General features: G+C 39.1%; 1 protein-coding gene across 1 annotated transcript; it reads left to right on the top strand.

Annotated features, from left to right (window-relative positions):
- The first annotated feature begins 498 nt into the window (after positions 1-498).
- On the top strand, positions 499-18400 carry LOC117469826 (endophilin-A1-like). Its single transcript, XM_034114272.1, has 9 exons — positions 499-621; positions 7212-7280; positions 7625-7697; positions 8152-8295; positions 9158-9291; positions 10153-10311; positions 10627-10730; positions 10916-11046; positions 12015-18400. The coding sequence occupies exons 1-9, from the start codon at positions 577-579 to the stop codon at positions 12209-12211; spliced, it is 1056 nt and encodes a 351-aa protein (XP_033970163.1). The 5' UTR covers positions 499-576; the 3' UTR covers positions 12212-18400.
- The last annotated feature ends 188 nt before the right edge of the window (positions 18401-18588 follow it).

Raw genomic sequence — 18588 nt, 5'->3', positions numbered from 1 at the left:
ATCCCATGTAAATGTTTTTTAATTAATTCCCTGCTTATTATTATTTTTATTTTTAGTATTAAATTACATTTGTTACGATTTCTTTTCACACAATTTACAGGAAAATGTTGGCTATTTTAATTGTTTTGACATGTCTTCATACTTTATTCACATATTTTTCCCCATGTAACAACTGCATATATATTTAGCTTTTTTCCCTCTGATAACACGTATCTCTAAAAAGTAAACTTATAATTAATTTCTCAGAGAACTCCCAAAACGTCCAGCTGATCCCAGAGAGTCAGTTTCCTCTGTAGTGAAGCATCCTCTCATCACAGGATCTCCCCTCTCCCTCTCTCCCTCTCTCTCTCTGGAAACAGATCCAGCTGGGTTCGGTCCGCAGATCATCTTCACCAATTTCACCAAAATAAACGGATAATACCCGAGCCTTACACCGTTAAGCACCGGAGGATTTTACACCGTGTCTCCCCCCGCCCCCCCCCCCTCCCCTCTCTTTCAGGGTCCTTCCTCCCAACGAACTGCAGGAATACTATTAATTTCATCTCATTTATTCTTCATTTGTTTCCCACCGAAGTGATGTCTGTCGCGGGGCTGAAGAAGCAGTTCCATAAAGCCACCCAGGTAAGAGAAGCCTCCACATTCATGTTTATCATCAGCTGGTATGAATAAATACCAACACTTATTCATGCATGTAAACAAATGCACGTAAACATGGCATCCATTAGCGTCAACAACAACAATAACACCTCCGAAATATGCAATCAAATCTGCTTTTTTGATAGAAAATGTAAAACAAATCCTAATATTTGTGGTTAAAAAATGTATTTTAATCAAAATATTGGTCTTTATTAGTGGAATTATGACGTGATGTGTGTACGAACAACAGGGTATACCCCCCTCACACACACAGCCTATTGCGTAACTATGTGTGTGTGTGTGTGTGTGTGTGTGTGTGTGTGTGTGTGTGTGTCCTCCATCATCCTTATTATTGTAATTTTCTTCATTAAATGTCAGAAAATATTGAAAAATGTCCAAATATAATAATTTTAATGTCACAAAAAGCAGGAATCTCAATATTTAGGAGGCATTTTTGCTTTGTAATTACTCCATCAAACAACTAAATGCATAATAATCTACTTTTAATATAATTCCTGCAGCTTTTACTACATGCATCGTCCTTTAAATAATATTTTACATCAATCTGTCTGTCTCTTTATCCCTCAGTCTTCCCAAAACTACACTATTTTATACATTTCTGTAGTTAAAACCTTCTCAAATCATGCCGTCCAACCTTTCCAATCGCTCTGAACATCCCAACATCTTCCTTAATAATAGTATTTATTAAAAAAGAGGGTCTTCCAGGTAAAAAACAAACACTTATCTCATAAAGAGACACTGTTTTGCTTTCAGTAAATCATTTGTAATAACAACTCTTACACTGACATCTCTCAAATCTGCAGATATTTGTCATAAAGTTTCAATATAAAGTGTATTTTTGGAGCTAAATATTGATAAACTTATTTTATTTCACACTTGAATCCACTTATTTGCCCCAAAGCTTCGTTATAAAGTGTAAAACGCCACCAGAGAAACTCAGAGAGAGGGTTTGTATCTGACTCCTCGTCTGGGTTTCCTCCCGCCTGTCAACAGGATGTCGCTCCTCTCATTGTTTGTATTTAGCAGACGAGGAGATGCTGATAGACGATATTGATCCCTGAGGGGAACTGGGTCACTGCAGCAGGCCGGAGACACAGAGACAGGGGATTCCAGATAAATAGTACATCACATATTTAAATTAATGCATTTTAGTTTATGTAAAACATATTTAAAAAACATCAAAATGACAAGAAAAATCTAATATATTTGCATTAAAATAATAACACAAATATAATATAATTAAATAATACAAATCATCTCAATATACTCAATACATGTATTAAATAAGCTTTTAAATATACATCAATTATATGATCTAACCAGGGAGTTTAAAAAAATGTTAAGGTGTGTTCTGATTGGCTGTTGATTGTGCATCATCCAATCAGACGCATCGATCTACGAGAACATTCAAACTTTATGAACGGTGACTTCCTGTCCACTGAATTGTGTGTGTGTTCGTGTGTGTGTGTGTGTGTGTGTGTGTGTGTGTGTGTGTGGTGTGTGTGTGTGTGTGCGTGTGTGGTGTGTGTGTGTGTGTGTGTGTGTGTGTGTGTGTGTGTGTGTGTGTGTGTGTGTGTGTGTGTGTGTGTGTGTGTGTGTGTGTGTGTGTGTGTGTGTGTGTGTGTGTGTGTGTGTGTGGTGTGTGTGTGTGTGTGTGTGTGTGTGTGTGTGTGTGTGTGTGTGTGTGTGTGTGTGTGTGTGTGTGTGTGTGTGCGTGTGTGTGTGTGTGTGTGTGTGTGACGCTGAGAGGAAATGAGACTCCTGGGTCTCACCTGTGTGAATAAATCATGAAGAGATCAATGATCAGCTGAGAGCGAGCAGAGAGGAACAGCCTCTCTGATATAAATATAAACATCACCACGGTAACAACACGTAAACATCACCACGGCAACAACACAGGAAACAGGAAGAGGTGGAACGCCAAGCTTCTTGTGGCTGTGATAGAAGCCAACGAAGCTAATGTTGCTAGCGTCCAGGCTAGGAACCTTCAATCTCTAGAAGTTCACCTCCTTCTCTCTCTGCACACGTCCTCCATGTTCACCTCCTTCTCTCTCTGCACACGTCCTCCATGTTCACCTCCTTCTCTCTCTGCACACGTCCTCCATGTTCACCTCCTTCTCTCTCTGCACACGTCCTCCATGTTCACCTCCTTCTCTCTCTGCACACGTCCTCCATGTTCACCTCCTTCTCTCTCTGCACACGTCCTCCATGTTCACCTCCTTCTCTCTCTGCACACGTCCTCCATGTTCACCTCCTTCTCTCTCTGCACACGTCCTCCATGTTCACCTCCTTCTCTCTCTGCACACGTCCTCCATGTTCACCTCCTTCTCTCTCTGCACACGTCCTCCATGTTCACCTCCTTCTCTCTCTGCACACGTCCTCCATGTTCACCTCCTTCTCTCTCTCCACACGTCCTCCATGTTCACCTCCTTCTCTCTCTGCACACGTCCTCCATGTTCACCTCCTTCTCTCTCTGCACACGTCCTCCATGTTCACCTCCTTCTCTCTCTGCACACGTCCTCCATGTTCACCTCCTTCTCTCTCTGCACACGTCCTCCATGTTCACCTCCTTCTCTCTCTGCACACGTCCTCCATGTTCACCTCCTTCACTCTCTGCACACGTCCTCCATGTTCACCTCCTTCTCTCTCTGCACACGTCCTCCATGTTCACCTCCTTCTCTCTCTGCACACGTCCTCCATGTTCACCTCCTTCTCTCTCTCCACACGTCCTCCATGTTCACCTCCTTCTCTCTCTGCACACGTCCTCCATGTTCACCTCCTTCTCTCTCTGCACACGTCCTCCATGTTCACCTCCTTCTCTCTCTGCACACGTCTTCCATGTTCACCTCCTTCTCTCTCTCCACACGTCTTCCATGTTCACCTCCTTCTCTCTCTGCACACGTCCTCCATGTTCACCTCCTTCTCTCTCTGCACACGTCCTCCATGTTCACCTCCTTCTCTCTCTGCAACACGTCCTCCATGTTCACCTCCTTCTCTCTCTGCACACGTCCTCCATGTTCACCTCCTTCTCTCTCTGCACACGTCCTCCATGTTCACCTCCTTCTCTCTCTCCACACGTCCTCCATGTTCACCTCCTTCTCTCTCTCTCCACACGTCTTCCATGTTCACCTCCTTCTCTCTCTGCACACGTCCTCCATGTTCACCTCCTTCTCTCTCTGCACACGTCCTCCATGTTCACCTCCTTCTCTCTCTGCACACGTCCTCCATGTTCACCTCCTTCTCTCTCTGCACACGTCCTCCATGTTCACCTCCTTCTCTCTCTGCACACGTCCTCCATGTTCACCTCCTTCTCTCTCTCCACACGTCCTCCATGTTCACCTCCTTCTCTCTCTGCACACGTCCTCCATGTTCACCTCCTTCAATATTGATTTATTATATTTGTTTAATACATTTTTTATTGTAATTTCATTATTTTTCTAAATGTATTTTATTTTTATCTATTTATGTATAATTTTCCCTTTCTTGTGATATTTATAACTTTTTTAATGTATTTTTAAATGTTATTTTATTCTTTTTTAAACACGTTTTTTCACACACACACACACACACACACACACACCCACCCACACACACACACACACACACACACACACACACACACACACACACACACACTTGCAGGTGTTGAGCTTCCTGTCTGTTTCCCTTTTTAGTGTCGGGTCCCTTTATTAAACTCTTCGTCTGTGACCTTTGACCTCATCATCCTCACTGCCTCTCGGGTTAGAGACGTACCTGCAGCCAAGAAAATAAAATAATAAAAATCAGTAAAATAAACTGGATCAAATAGCTGTTAAATGTATTTTATTAAAATAACAGAATAAATAATATAAAATACATTTCAGCCAGTAAATGAGATACAAAATAATACGAATAAATTGAGGCCATGACAACGCGAATTACAAAAAAAGAGCTGAAATAAATTCAATAAATTCAATAAATTCAATAAATTCAATAAATTCAATAAATGTCAACTTTCAAAAAATGAGAAACACCTTAAAAACATTATTACAATAAAACAGATGAAAGCCAAAGAATAAATACAATATTTTTAAATAATACAAAATAATAACATGAATGGGATTTAAAAATGACATTAAAAGACAATAAAATAAAATAAAGTAAATAAAGTTCAATAAAATAGATAAATATATAAATACATCATTAAATTCCTAAAAATACAATGAAAAAGAGAATAATAATAATAATAAGAAATAAAAACACAGATGTATTTTTCTTTCATTTTGTTCTCCCTCCTCGTCCTGTTAGTGTTTCTGAGCCTGATGCATTTTACTGTCTCCTCATCCTCTCCTCTCCTCCTCTCCTCTCCTCTCCTCCCTCTCTCCTCCCTCTCTCCTTCCTCTCTCTCGCCCTCCACTGACTCTCTGAGTGTCACTGTAGTAATGAGCTGTTATATAACTTCAGCTTTAAAACAGAAACACGCTTCATTTCCTCCGAGGGGTTAAAAGGTCTTTACTTAAAGGGGACCTATCATGCAAAATGCACTTTAGTACGTCTTTTCTACATGAATATGTGTCCCCGGTGTTCCAGGGAACTCACCAAGTGTCAGAAAACACAACCCTCTCTATTTTCCTCCATACCCAAATCTCTAAAAAAGGGGCTGCAACGGATCTGATAAAAACTGATCCAGATTTGAACACTGTCCTGACGTCAGGACGGTGGCGCTACGGCTATTGGGCCAACTCCACCAATCAGGAGGAGACAGCCACGGCCATTGCCGTTCGAAAGCGCTGGAGACGCTGTAGTACATATGCCAGGCCAGTAGGTGGTGCTGTTCTCACAGAATCTGCCCTTGCTAAAACAGAGCTAAAAAATGTCAAATTGAGCGACATGAGGCATGGCTAAAATGCATGATCTGTTTGGTATTTTGAAAAGTATAAATATGCCTTATATAGGTATGGTCCTACACTATATTATTCAAATATAGCATGATAGGTCCACTTTAATAGAAAGTAGATCTGCTGCTCCCGGTGTTTGCCGTGCGTCCTTTCTCTCCTTTCTTTAAACTGTAAGGACAGACTGTTCAGCACCTGAACGCACCACCGTGTCGATGATGAACCTCAACCTCATAAATGCTCCCTTTAAAATGCAGAACACCACTGAAGAGGATTTCTGCTGTATTAAGGTTAATGAACATGAATGGGACCCGGGCACTCAGCGCACTTCAGTAGGTTCTGTTTACACATTCATCCGGCCTTTGATGCCTCCTCTGTCAGTGGCTCGGCAGCCGCTCAGCTACTCTAGTTTCTAACTCAGGATTAATGTCAGCAGGAGAAGAGGAGGAAGAGGAGGAGGAAGAGGAGGAAGAAGAACAAAACTAGACTCATATTTAACTTGTTTTATCTCTGGTGCAAACAAGCGTCCATAAATCTGTTAAGTTACCTTTAAAAAATACATGTTTGTTTTAAATGTCCTTTCAGGCTTTCTAGTCATCATTATATACAACTTCTCTCTTGAGATAATCAGCTCTGTTGTGATTGGTCGACCACTTAGAGATGTCCCGCCTCCTTAGCCTCAAGTACAACGTGTTGGAGCGCTAGCCAATAGGAGAGCGAGTGTTACGTAGTGATGTCACTATGTTCCAGAAGTAAACAAAGGAGTCACATAGGGAAATAATAACAAAGATGATAAACAAAGAAATGAGTGGAGAATAACTCGTTTAGAGACGACACTGCAAAGGGTTATGTGTGTGTGTGTGTGTGTGTGTGTGTGTGTGTGTGTGTGTGTGTGTGTGTGTGTGTGTGTGTGTGTGTGTGTGTGTGTGTGTGTGTGTGTGGTGTGTGTGTGTGTGTGTGTGTGTGTGTGTGTGTGTGTGTGTGTGTGTGTGTGTGTGTGTGTGTGTGTGTGTGTGTGTGTGTGTGTGTGTGTGTGTGTGTGTGTGTGTGTGTGTGTGTGTGTGTGTGTGTGTGTGTGTGTGTGTGCGTGCGTGTGCGTGCGTGCGTGCGTGTGTGTGTGAGGGCACTAAGATCTCTGTCTCCATGGCAACTGCATCTCCCTCCTCATCTGTCCTATGTTATTGTCTTTAGATCTCATCAAAACAACAGACACACACACACAAACACACAAACACACACACACACACACACACACACACACACACACACACACACACACACACACACACACACACACACACACACACACACACACACACACACACACACACACACACACACACACACACACACACACACACACACACACACACACACACACACACACACACACACACACACACACACACACACATGATGGGGCTCAGGTGTGTACGTGGTCACATGATCACACACATGTTTACCTCTGTTTGCACGGTGTGTTTGATGAAGACGTGAGACATCTGCCTTTCTCTCACACACACACACACACACACACACACACACACACACACACACACACACACACACACACACACACACACACACACACACACACACACACACACACACACACACACACTCACACACACACACAAATAAATACATACAAAATGAAGTAGTTTTTTTGTGTTTCTGCAGAAAGTCAGTGAGAAGGTCGGGGGGGCCGAAGGAACAAAGCTAGATGAAGACTTCAAAGAAATGGAAAAGGTAAATACATGTTTATTAATATGTTAATTTAAAATACAACTATTTAGTATTAATAATCCTATTTTCTCTGAGCTATTAAAAATGTGTATGAATTGTATTATCTATCTTTTTGAGAAACGTATTCTTGTATGATTTACATTTAAATTATTTTTTAAATAACGTGTTTGAAAATCTTCCATAAAGTTTATTTGTTTTAGTTCTATTTCTATTGGTCTATATAATTGACTCGTCATTTATTGAAAGGTAAATAGTGGTTAATTGAATGCATAATATACATATATATATATATATATATATGTATATTTTAACGTATATTAATATGTATATATGATGTTTCCTTGCAGAAGGTGGACGTCACCAGCAGAGCCGTGTTGGACATCATGACGAAAACTACAGAATACCTGCAGCCAAACCCAGGTCTTTAGTTTAACTCTGTTTTATTTCATTTTATTGTTTCAATTTCTTTCAATTATTTAATTTAAATTTATTTTTATATTCAATTATTTTATTTTATTTATTTTTATTTTATTTTATTTTTTATTAAAGGTTTGATTTAATTACATTTTGATATAATTTATTGTATTTCTTTTTATTTAATTACACATTTATTTATGAATAAATGTCCTGTATTAAAGGAGGATAATTGGCTTTCTTTTTATCTATTTTATTATTTTATCTTATTATATTTGATCTATTGAATTATATTTCATTTATATTAAATTAATCTACTTTGTGTATTTTATAAATGTAATTGTTGGATTTATTTTACTAAAATCTATATATTCTATCGTCTGTTATCTATTAAATATCTGTTTTATTGTATTTAATTCTACCGTATCTAATAATATTCTTAACGATGTTTCCCACTCAGCGTCCCGGGCGAAGTTGAGTATGATCAGCACGATGTCTAAGATGCGCGGGCAGGAGAAGGGTCCGGGCTACCCGCAGGCGGAGAGCGTTCTGGGGGACGCCATGCTGCGCTTCGGACGAGAGCTGGGGGACGAGTCCAGCTTCGGTGCGTCACTATCCGTCCATCACACGTCTCTCTATTTATTACACACTGTTAGAGAAATCTCCCTGGAGCTTCAATCTCAGGATCCATGTACTTCTGATCCTCTCCAGAATGGAGTCATCACATGCGTCCAATATTCATCCATCACATCTCTCTATGTATTACACATTAGTATTTCATCTGCAGGAAAGAAAAGTGTAACAGTGAGATAAATATCTGGGTTTTTTTGGTGCAAGTTTACTTTATTTTACGTCTCTTGATTATCTTAATTCATCTATAAAAGGTTTGTATCCTAAGTGTCTTTTTTTCATAACTGTATTCTATTTTAATATCTAATTATCTTATTATTGAATTGCCTAATGATCTTAAGTTAATGCAAAATTCTAAGGCTTTTTTTGCATTAACTGTATTTTATTTTTGAATTTGTATTATTTAAAATTATTAATCCTAATTGCTAAATTCTAGGGTTTTTTGCTAAAGTTTTTATTTATTACTATTTATTTTAAACTATCAAATTATCTAGACTCAAATTTTTTTACATAACTTTAATTTATTTTCACATTTTTTATGTATTTCTCAATCATAATTTAAAAAATCTAAAAATGTTTGCATAATTTTAAATATTATTATTTATTTGGTTGAATAAATAAATAAATTATAAATTAAACTTTTTCTGGGGATTATTTTTGCATAACTTTATTTTATTTATACTCATTTGAACAATCCGTTCTAATCGCAATATTCAGTTTTTTGCAGAAGTGTTTTTCCCTTTTTATTAATTCAAACTGAAACACTTAATAACCCGTGGGGATCAGAGGTGTTTCATAACAGTTGTATCATACGTATTGCTCTGTGTTCCCTTCAGGCCTGGCTCTGATGGACGCCAGCGAGGCGATGAAGGAGCTCGGCGAGGTGAAGGACGCTCTGGATATCGAGGTCAAACAGAACTTCATCGACCCGCTGCAGAACCTCTACGACAAGGACCTCAAGGAGATCCAGGTGCAAAGAAAAACTATTAAATATACACTAAAAACTGCAGCATAGGATCCAGGTCTCATGTGAGGAACATATCAATCTGTGTTTTATTATATCGTCCTATTTCCTGTATTTAATCAATTTAATTGTATTTTACTGGAATGTATTTATTTTACTCTGTCTAATCTATTTAATCTACTTAATCAAGAAGGTTAAGCGTCTTTGAGCATTCGGAAAAGCACTATAGAAATCCAATGTATTATTATTATTAATAATCTTGACTTTATTTTATATATTTTATTTAACATTTTCATTTATTTTTATTTTATTTTTAGTGTTAAAAACAAATTATCCAATTTATTGTATTTAATATTTTTAATGTATTTTTTCCATTTTCCATTTAATTATTATATTTAATTTATTTGTGACTTTTATCTATTTTTAATTGTATTTTATTGCAGCTAATTAGCCTTTGCATTTAATCCTTTTTTATCTGTATTTAATGACTTAATTATATATATCTTTTTATTTGAAAACAAGCTCTCAAATTACGAGATTATTATTATTAAAAAATAATAATAATGAAACCAGTAAGGACGAAAAACAAAAAAAATGTGACGAACACGTAGAAGAATTAGCATAGAATAACCTTCCTCCATATTTAATGTTCTTCTTGTACCTGTGTGTCCTGCAGCACCACCATAATATCATATATTATATGTTTTTAAAAGCTCTCAAAATGACGAGATTATTATACTTTAATATAATATGGTCTAAAACATTAAGGATAAAAATGACTACAAATGGTGACGAACACGTAGAAGAAGCAGCCTAACATCATATCCTCCAAATGTATGTCCCTCTCTTCCCCTGTGTGTCCCGCAGCACCACCTGAAGAAGATGGAGGGCCGCCGCCTGGACTTCGACTATAAGAAGAAGCGTCAGGGGAAGGTTCAGGACGAGGAGATCAAACAGGCGCTGGAGAAGTTCGACGAGAGCAAAGAGATCGCCGAGCAGAGCATGTTCAACCTGCTGGAGAGCGACGTGAGGATGCATCAATTAACATACCAATTAACCTGCCAATTAACCTGCCAATTATCATCACGGTTAACCAATCAGATGTCTAGATCTGTCCGACCGAGAGAGACGGAAAACAGCATTTGCTCACCTTTGAGTTGTGTGTGTGTGTGTGTGTGTGTGTGTGTGTGTGTATGTGTGTGTGTGTGTGTGTGTGTGTGTGTGTGTGTGTGTGTGTGTGTGTGTGTGTGTGTGTGTGTGTGTGTGTGTGTGTGTGTGTGTGTGTGTGTGTGTGTGTGTGTGTGTGTGTGTGTGTGTGTGTGTGTGTGTGTGTGTGTGTAGATAGAGCAGGTGAGTCAGCTGGCAGCGTTGGTTTCGGCTCAGCTGGAGTTCCACAGTCGTTCTGCACAGATCCTGCAGCAGCTCTCCAGCAAGATGGAGGACAGGTAACACCGTCGCTGGTTTATTCATTCAAGCATTTATTTTTTGTATTTCCAGAATTCTAGGGATTGTTTTGCAGCTATTTTAATTAATCAACTTATTCATCCTAATTGTTGTCATTTTCTATTAACTGCAGAGTTTTGACCAATTAATCAATTTAAATGTATATCCCCGATGTGTGTCCCTCCAGGATAAAGCAAGTGTCCACCAAACCGAGGAAGGAGTACATTCCCAAACCCCGGACGACTCTGGAGCTGCTGCCGCCCACAGAGAGCCTCAACGGGGGGATAAACTCTGCCAAATCCCCCGGGAGATCACCAGGTACAAAACAATATCACGGTCACATGACGTCACGTCACCACCGCTAAGCTAAAGGCGGCTAATGTTGGGCTATAGAGGAACTACAGCACGGTCACATGACGTCACGTCACCACCGCTAAGCTAAAGGAGGCTAATGTTGGGCTATAAAGGAACTACAGCACGGTCACATGACTTCACGTCACCACCGCTAAGCTAAAGGAGGCTAATGTTGGGCTATAAAGGAACTACAGCACGGTCACATGACTTCACGTCACCACCGCTAAGCTAAAGGAGGCTAATGTTGGGCTATAGAGGAACTACAGTACGGTCACATGACTTCACGTCACCACCGCTAAGCTAAAGGAGGCTAATGTTGGGCTATAAAGGAACTACAGCACGGTCACATGACTTCACGTCACCACCGCTAAGCTAAAGGAGGCTAATGTTGGGCTATAAAGGAACTACAGCACGGTCACATGACTTCACGTCACCACCGCTAAGCTAAAGGAGGCTAATGTTGGGCTATAGAGGAACTACAGTACGGTCACATGACTTCACGTCACCACCGCTAAGCTAAAGGTGGCTAATGTTGGGCTATAAAGGAACTACAGCACGGTTACATGACTTCAAGTCACCACCGCTAAGCTAAAGGAGGCTAATGTTGGGCTATAGAGGAACTACAGTACGGTCACATGACTTCACGTCACCACCGCTAAGCTAAAGGTGGCTAATGTTGGGCTATAAAGGAACTACAGCACGGTCACATGACGTCACGTCACCACCGCTAAGCTAAAGGTGGCTAATGTTGGGCTATAAAGGAACTACAGCACGGTCACATGACTTCACGTCACCACCGCTAAGCTAAAGGCGGCTAATGTTGGCTGTGATGACCTTTAGTCGTCTCATAGACACTTGTTAGGGAGTGCTGTTTTTAAATCCACCAGTGGGGTATTTACTGATAAAATCTCTCTAATATGTTTGTTTTTCAGCCCCGTTGGACCAGCCCTGCTGCCGAGCGCTGTACGACTTTGAGCCGGAGAACGAAGGCGAACTTGGTTTCAAAGAAGGCGACGTGATCACCCTGACCAATCAGATCGACGACAACTGGTACGAGGGGATGATCAACGGCCAATCGGGCTTCTTCCCCATCAACTATGTGGATATCCTGGTGCCGCTGCCCCATTAGGACCCTTACATCCTCCCAGTATGAATCCAGTATTTACATAAACAACAATCCTTCTACTCCTTCTTCTTCTTCTTCTTCTTCTTCTTCTTCTTCTTCTTCTTATTCTTCTTCTTCTTCTTCTTCTTCTTCTTCTGTGCTTTCACAAAACGGACCGAGAGGAAGATTTTGGGCGGGATTCGATGCAGAAGAGAAGTAGAAACGAGGGATTTAAATGGACGCTCATGATGTCGCCGGGCAGCAGTGGATACTAAAGAGGCTTTGCAGACTTGAGTTACGGGGTAAATGTGCATGTGCATGTCTGTATGTGAGCTGTTACCTACTCTATATGACCGAGAAAGCACAAAGTCCGATAATCTGCGACGCCGTCTTCTTCTTGCTGTCTTTCCTACCTTGACTTGCCTTCCTGTGATTGTCTTAAGCATCTTTCAGGGTCTTCCCCACCTTCTATCGCTCTCTTTCCCTTCCTTTGGCTAGCCTCTCAGCATGGCTCCATAATGTATACAGCTTTTTGCTTTTTGACTATATCTCTTGATCCTGCCTTTTCTTAGAGTGTCCGCTCAATGGCTGAACGCATGAACCTGCCGAATCAGTGATCGGACGCCCTGGATTTACTACAAAATCTGTGCTAGCATGGCTAATGCTAATGTCCCAGATGTGGCTAACCGGCTAGCCTTTCACTTCACATTCCAGTACTTTTAGTGTTGAGCAGAATACTTTAAAGTAAACGTTTTTATCGCCTGAAAACTGAATATGTTCAAATACAAAGAAACTTTATGTATCCAGAATTAATTTGGGCTAATTTCCGGACTTTACGGGCGCGGACTAAACCAAAATCTCACTAATATTTACTAACTATGATTTTTTTTTTAAAGATATACAACTTAAACATGTTATTTCCATTCCCTGATTTGATATGTTTGGATGTGTTTACCTTGCCGCTGTATGACGGACACCAGAAACAAGACTTTTCAGTTGTTTTTAACGTATAGCTATGAGATTTTGGGGTTTTCTTTGGAATAAAGCCGTATCTGCAATAAGTAGATCTTTACAGAAAGACGATCGGTCGTTGATTGATCTTTTAATATATTTAATATGTTTTAAGGGTCGACAAACAGCTTGTGATTTCCCACTCGGGTTTGGGGAACAGATCAATTGTGGGTTTTCAGAGGATAAATGCTTGTTTTTCTATCTTTGCAATACTCTGAGTTACCCATCCACAGTGTTGTGTGTTCTGTGTCGAGTAAAGGTTTGTTAACTCGTCTTATTCGTGGCTTTTGCATGCAGGACTCAGTGGTAGCCGTTCTGAAATCCCTGTTTTAAGTCGTATATATCTAGAACTACGATCAGAACATTCTGGTCTTTCCACAGTTTTGGTGCAGACTTCTCAACTTTCAGAGATGGATCCCGATGAGAATGACGGTTGTGGAAACTGAACCATAGTTTATTTCTAGGCCTTAAGACCTTTTATTTAAATGGTTGAAACTTTGGACCAATGATGTAACCGTACAGAACATTTGGAGAGGTAATGTTCAGAACTGCAGAAAGGAAAAACAACCCAACAAACGAAAGGCCAGGGAATCACACAAGGGGACAAGAGACCACACTTTAACCAAAATGACCAAACTCGGTTTTGCTACGTCGACTTCATTGGCATTTTCCTGAGAGGTTAGGAAAGAGGATGGGGAAATAAGCACACATGAAGATCAAGATAATACAGAATCTGTTGCTGCTTGTAGTGCCGTAAGATTATTAGAGCAGCAACGAAATGTACATTCATTGATTTCCATTACTTCAATATGTGATAGGAGGCTATCAGCTGAATTGACACCTCGCTGTCAAGAATAGTAAGACGCAGATCATGTATGAGTGAACGTCATGTACGGTTCTTTACTGCGTTAAAAAGATTTGCATTGTTACATTTTTAAACAAACCAGATCGAATATATACAATCTATCAAAAACACTAACTTTGTTTTGGTCTTTTCGGTGTGAAGAGGCCTTTAAAAGTCTCTCAAACGTTCTAGAAACTGTCTGCGTCTCTAAGGAAATGATAACCGTCCTATTGTTGATCAGTTTTAACGATAGTAATAGCTTTAACTGGAGCCGCAGGAACATACTAGAACTTTGGTGACATTGTTGCCGACGGAATTATCCAGAAACGTTGTTTTATTTAATTCCGGTATCTCCGTATCGTCCAATAAGATTCAAGAGAACGGTTTGAACATTCTAGAACCTTGGCGGTATTTTGAACCATAACAGGAACGTGTTTCATTCCGGAATCTTCGTATCGACCAATAAGATTTAAAGGGGACCTATCATGCAAAATGCACTTTTGTACGTCTTTTCTACATGAATATGTGTCCCCGGTGTTCCAGGGAACTCACCAAGTGTCAGAAAACACAACCCTCTCTATTTTCCTCCATACCCAAATCTCTAAAAAAGGGGCTGCAACGGATCTGATAAAAACTGATCCAGATTTGAACACTGTCCTGACGTCAGGACGGTGGCGCTACGGCTATTGGGCCAACTCCACCAATCAGGAGGAGACAGCCACGGCCATTGCCGTTCGAAAGCGCTGGAGACGCTGTAGTACATATGCCAGGCCTCTAGATGGTGCTGTTCTCACAGAATCAGCCCTTGCAAAAACAGGGGTAAAAAATGTCAAATTGAGCAAAATGAGGCATGGCTAAAATGCATGATCTGTTTGGTATTTTGAAAAAAAAAAAGTATAAATATGCCTTATATAGGTATGGTCCTACACTATATTATTATAATATAGCATGATAGGTCCACAGGAAGGAAACATTCTAGAACGTTGGCGGCACTTTGAACTATATAACAGGAACGTTTCTGGAGGGTTTTTAATGTATTCAAGTTTAATCAGAACATCAAGAAGTAACCCTTAAGGTTGCCTGATGGCGTATAAAATCACATCTTAATGTTCTGCAGAGTTCCTGTTCTGTCAGTTAGCGGTCAGTGTTGGTGATACCAGTTCTTTATGGATTTGATCACTTACAATCGCTCTAAAGTGGGACTTTTACGATGGCTATAACTGTTCCTCCATCATAGTGTGTTCATACATCAAATGTGTTCCTATAAGGCAGTATTGAACAGTCTACTCTAACTAAGAACTTATAAAAGAGGTTATTTATTGTTAAAAGCTCTTGGATTTTGGAAACTAGATCGATAGTTTTAAGGGACATGTAAACCATCAGTATGTTTACATAGAATTAGACGGATGAGTCCATTTGTGTCAGTTATAGGGGTGTAAAGGAATTGTTGAAGCATTATTAAAATGGTCTGTCCTCTTGTGTTGTTGGTCTGTTCAAACTACAAATGAAGACTGAAGAACTTAGTAATATTTACACCAGTTGTTGGAATGGGTGTCAGTTTGGTGCTGCGTTAATATCGACTCCATTGTACATTACACACTGAATTGTGTCAAAGATCGGACTATGATTAACATTTCTAAAACTTCTCGGATATTATATTGAATATTTAACATGTCGTCCATATTAGTAAATAAAAAAAGCTTAGGGTTTTTTCTATCCAGGCAATATTTATTACGCCTGAGTTTATAACAAAAATCTATGCTAGCATGGCTAATGCTAATGTAACAGATGTGGCTAACCGGCTAGCCTTTCACTTCACATTCCAGTACTTGTAGTGTTGAGCAGAATACTTAAAAGTAAACATATTTTTATCGCCTGAAAACTGAATATGTTTAAACTCAAAGAAACGTTATGTATCCAGAATTAATTTGGGTTTAAAGGATCAAATAAATGCTAATTTCCGGACTTTACGGGCGCGGACTAAACCAAAATCTAACTAGGAACATTTTTTAAAGATAATACTTAAACATGTTTCTCCCATTCCCTGATTTATATTTGTGGATGTTTTTACCTTCTGATGGACACCAGAAACCAGACTTTTCTGTCGTTGTTAATGTATAGCTATGAGGTATTTCAGAGTTTAAACAGTACCTTTTTGGTGTTTCAAAACGTACAATAACTTCTATTAGAGTAGGGGTATCTATTGCACTCTGAACGTGTATTTTGAATACCTAACGAGTCGAGACATGTTACCCCACAGCGATTAAATGAGTCCTTTGTCATTCTTAGTTGACAATAGTTTACAAAAGGATATTTTATAACAGGAGGATTGGAACTTGAGATCTTGACACAAATATAAATACTATTGAAACATACGATCTGTCTTCAGTCAAATACACATCGAGTACCAAGGCAATAAATGAGGATCTAACAATAACAAGGAAGAGATAAGATAATAACAACGTGGACATTTCTAAAGCACAAACTAACTTTACAATCTATCTTTCTGCCATATCCTGCTTTTCTGGTTGTAAAAGTTGAGTTTTTTTTGTGTTTTATTTGTCTTTGTTTCCGTCTGAAACCTGTTTTCTGAGTCCGCCTGTGGATCGTCTGTGAGCTGCATGCGACTGTGTACTTCTGCTGAAGATGGTTTTCCATAAGATCAATCGGGGAGATGTGTGTCATGCTGGATGTTAACGGATGTTTACTCTTTATTTTCTATCGTTCAGCTATTTATTTTATATGCTATAGTTGTATAGCACTCTTCTCCAAATGACAACGTGCTTTAAAACTTGGATTTTCTTGAATATTTTTATTTATTTGTGTAAACAGAATTGTTTTGCTGCTCTTTTTACTCGTTTTATTTGGTTTTTTTTCCCCGTCATGCTGATTTGCCCTCTATGGCGACGTGTATTCTAACCTCAATGAGGGACTTGTACAGTGTTACTTAAGTTATTCCCCCTTTTCACCTTAAAGAGACTGCCTCACTTCAAATTCAGTCTCTAAAACTGACAGACTAAAGAGGCAATTGTACAGCCTGTCCTCGAATGCATCACAGCTCCAAAGTAATATCTCTTAAACTGGGAAAGTCATGGACCAAAATGTTCGCCCGTTTTCCGAGTGGTTCGGACTTTAGGGGCATTAACTGGAGTTTTCTGACCAATTTTCTAATGTTATCAGCCTATTAAATGAGCATTATGATTGGTTATCAGTCTAATAAAAGTCATATGGTGCCTGCTTTACAAACTACTATGCTATACAATCAATTTACAGCTGCTACGATGTCAAAGTGAAGCTTAGAATAACCTGTTTTAACAAGAAAAATCGAATGATTTGTTACGTCAAGGCAACAAACGTACAACTTCTTAATGTATAGCCGAGAAAACGAATCTTCTTTAGGTTTCGGTGGGCAACCGATCTTGAACTTTCTTAGGAAACCAAACTAATACTTCTTTAGATTTTAGGCCCAAAAACCACAACCTTTTTTGGGTTTAAAATGTCAACTTCTTTTAGTATAGCCGAGAAAATGATGCTCTTTAGGTTTAGATAAGCAATACATATTGAACCTTTTAAGGAAACAAACTGCAACTATTTTTAGTTTTATGCACAAAACTCCAACGTTTTTGATTTGGGCGACAAAACTACGTCTTCTTTTGGAAACAAAACTATCTAAATGACTACAACTTCTTTAGGTTAGGGCGAAAAAGAAAACTTGTTGAGGAAAGAATGATGATTTGGATTACAATCATTACGTGTGTTAAGTAAACTGAACATTGTAAACACAAACAAAACAACAATTCGTCTGTTTGACACGGGAATCTAGGATCTATGTAAAAAAAATCTATCATACAACTGTCTAATTGGTTTAGCCGGTTGATAACGCCTTTTTTAATAGGCTGATAACATCGGTTCCAGTCTGGAATTAAGCTTTCCGATTATTCCGACCCCACCTTAATGCACCGCAGATAAAACGTGTCCTTGGTCTGCGTTTAACTGTTTGCCTTGTGGCTTTTAAATTAGCCCTTTCAGCCTCTATGGTGTCTTCTGGTGAGCTACGTGTGTGTGTGTGATGATACACACCGTGTTGCTGTTTATTTATGTATTGTATGTATGTATTTATTTATTCCTATGTCCTGTCTGTTGACGGTTGTTAATACATTAGTGTGAGACATGGAGGAGGGTTTTTAGGGTTATATATTGGGGGGTGGTTCATGGAAAAAGCTAGCTGTGATACTAACTAAGTGTTGCTCTCCTCATATTGGATGCTGATATAATCTAAGACCACTGTATATATAACTGCTTGTCGTGAAGATGATCTACGATGTTATGACAATAAAGAATTAACACTATGGTTAAAATCTGCTGTCCAATCTGTTTTTGAAATATTTCATTTTCTATAGTTTTTTGTGATTTTTCGTATATTTTAATTAAGAAAATTGGCATGTTTCTAACCTTATATGTCTAAATGTATTTATCAGAAGAAAAATATATATTCTAGAGGTTTTACAAAGGTTTACAGATTAAAAATATGCAATATAAAGACACT

Source organism: Trematomus bernacchii, unplaced genomic scaffold (genome assembly GCF_902827165.1).
Source record: "Trematomus bernacchii unplaced genomic scaffold, fTreBer1.1, whole genome shotgun sequence".
NCBI lineage: Eukaryota > Metazoa > Chordata > Actinopteri > Perciformes > Nototheniidae > Trematomus > Trematomus bernacchii.
Note: the sequence above shows the minus strand (reverse complement) of the source record. Positions and strands in the feature narration are given on the sequence as shown.

What these genes read in the sequence shown, in the direction of transcription:
- LOC117469826 (XM_034114272.1), top strand. Translation starts at nt 577, where the DNA reads ATGTCTGTCGCGGGGCTGAAGAAGCAGTTCCATAAAGCCACCCAG. An exon ending in AGGACCTCAAGGAGATCCAG is followed by an intron (nt 9,292 to 10,152) that starts GTGCAAAGAAAA and finishes TGTGTCCCGCAG; the next exon opens with CACCACCTGAAGAAGATGGA. An exon ending in TCCAGCAAGATGGAGGACAG is followed by an intron (nt 10,731 to 10,915) that starts GTAACACCGTCG and finishes GTGTCCCTCCAG; the next exon opens with GATAAAGCAAGTGTCCACCA.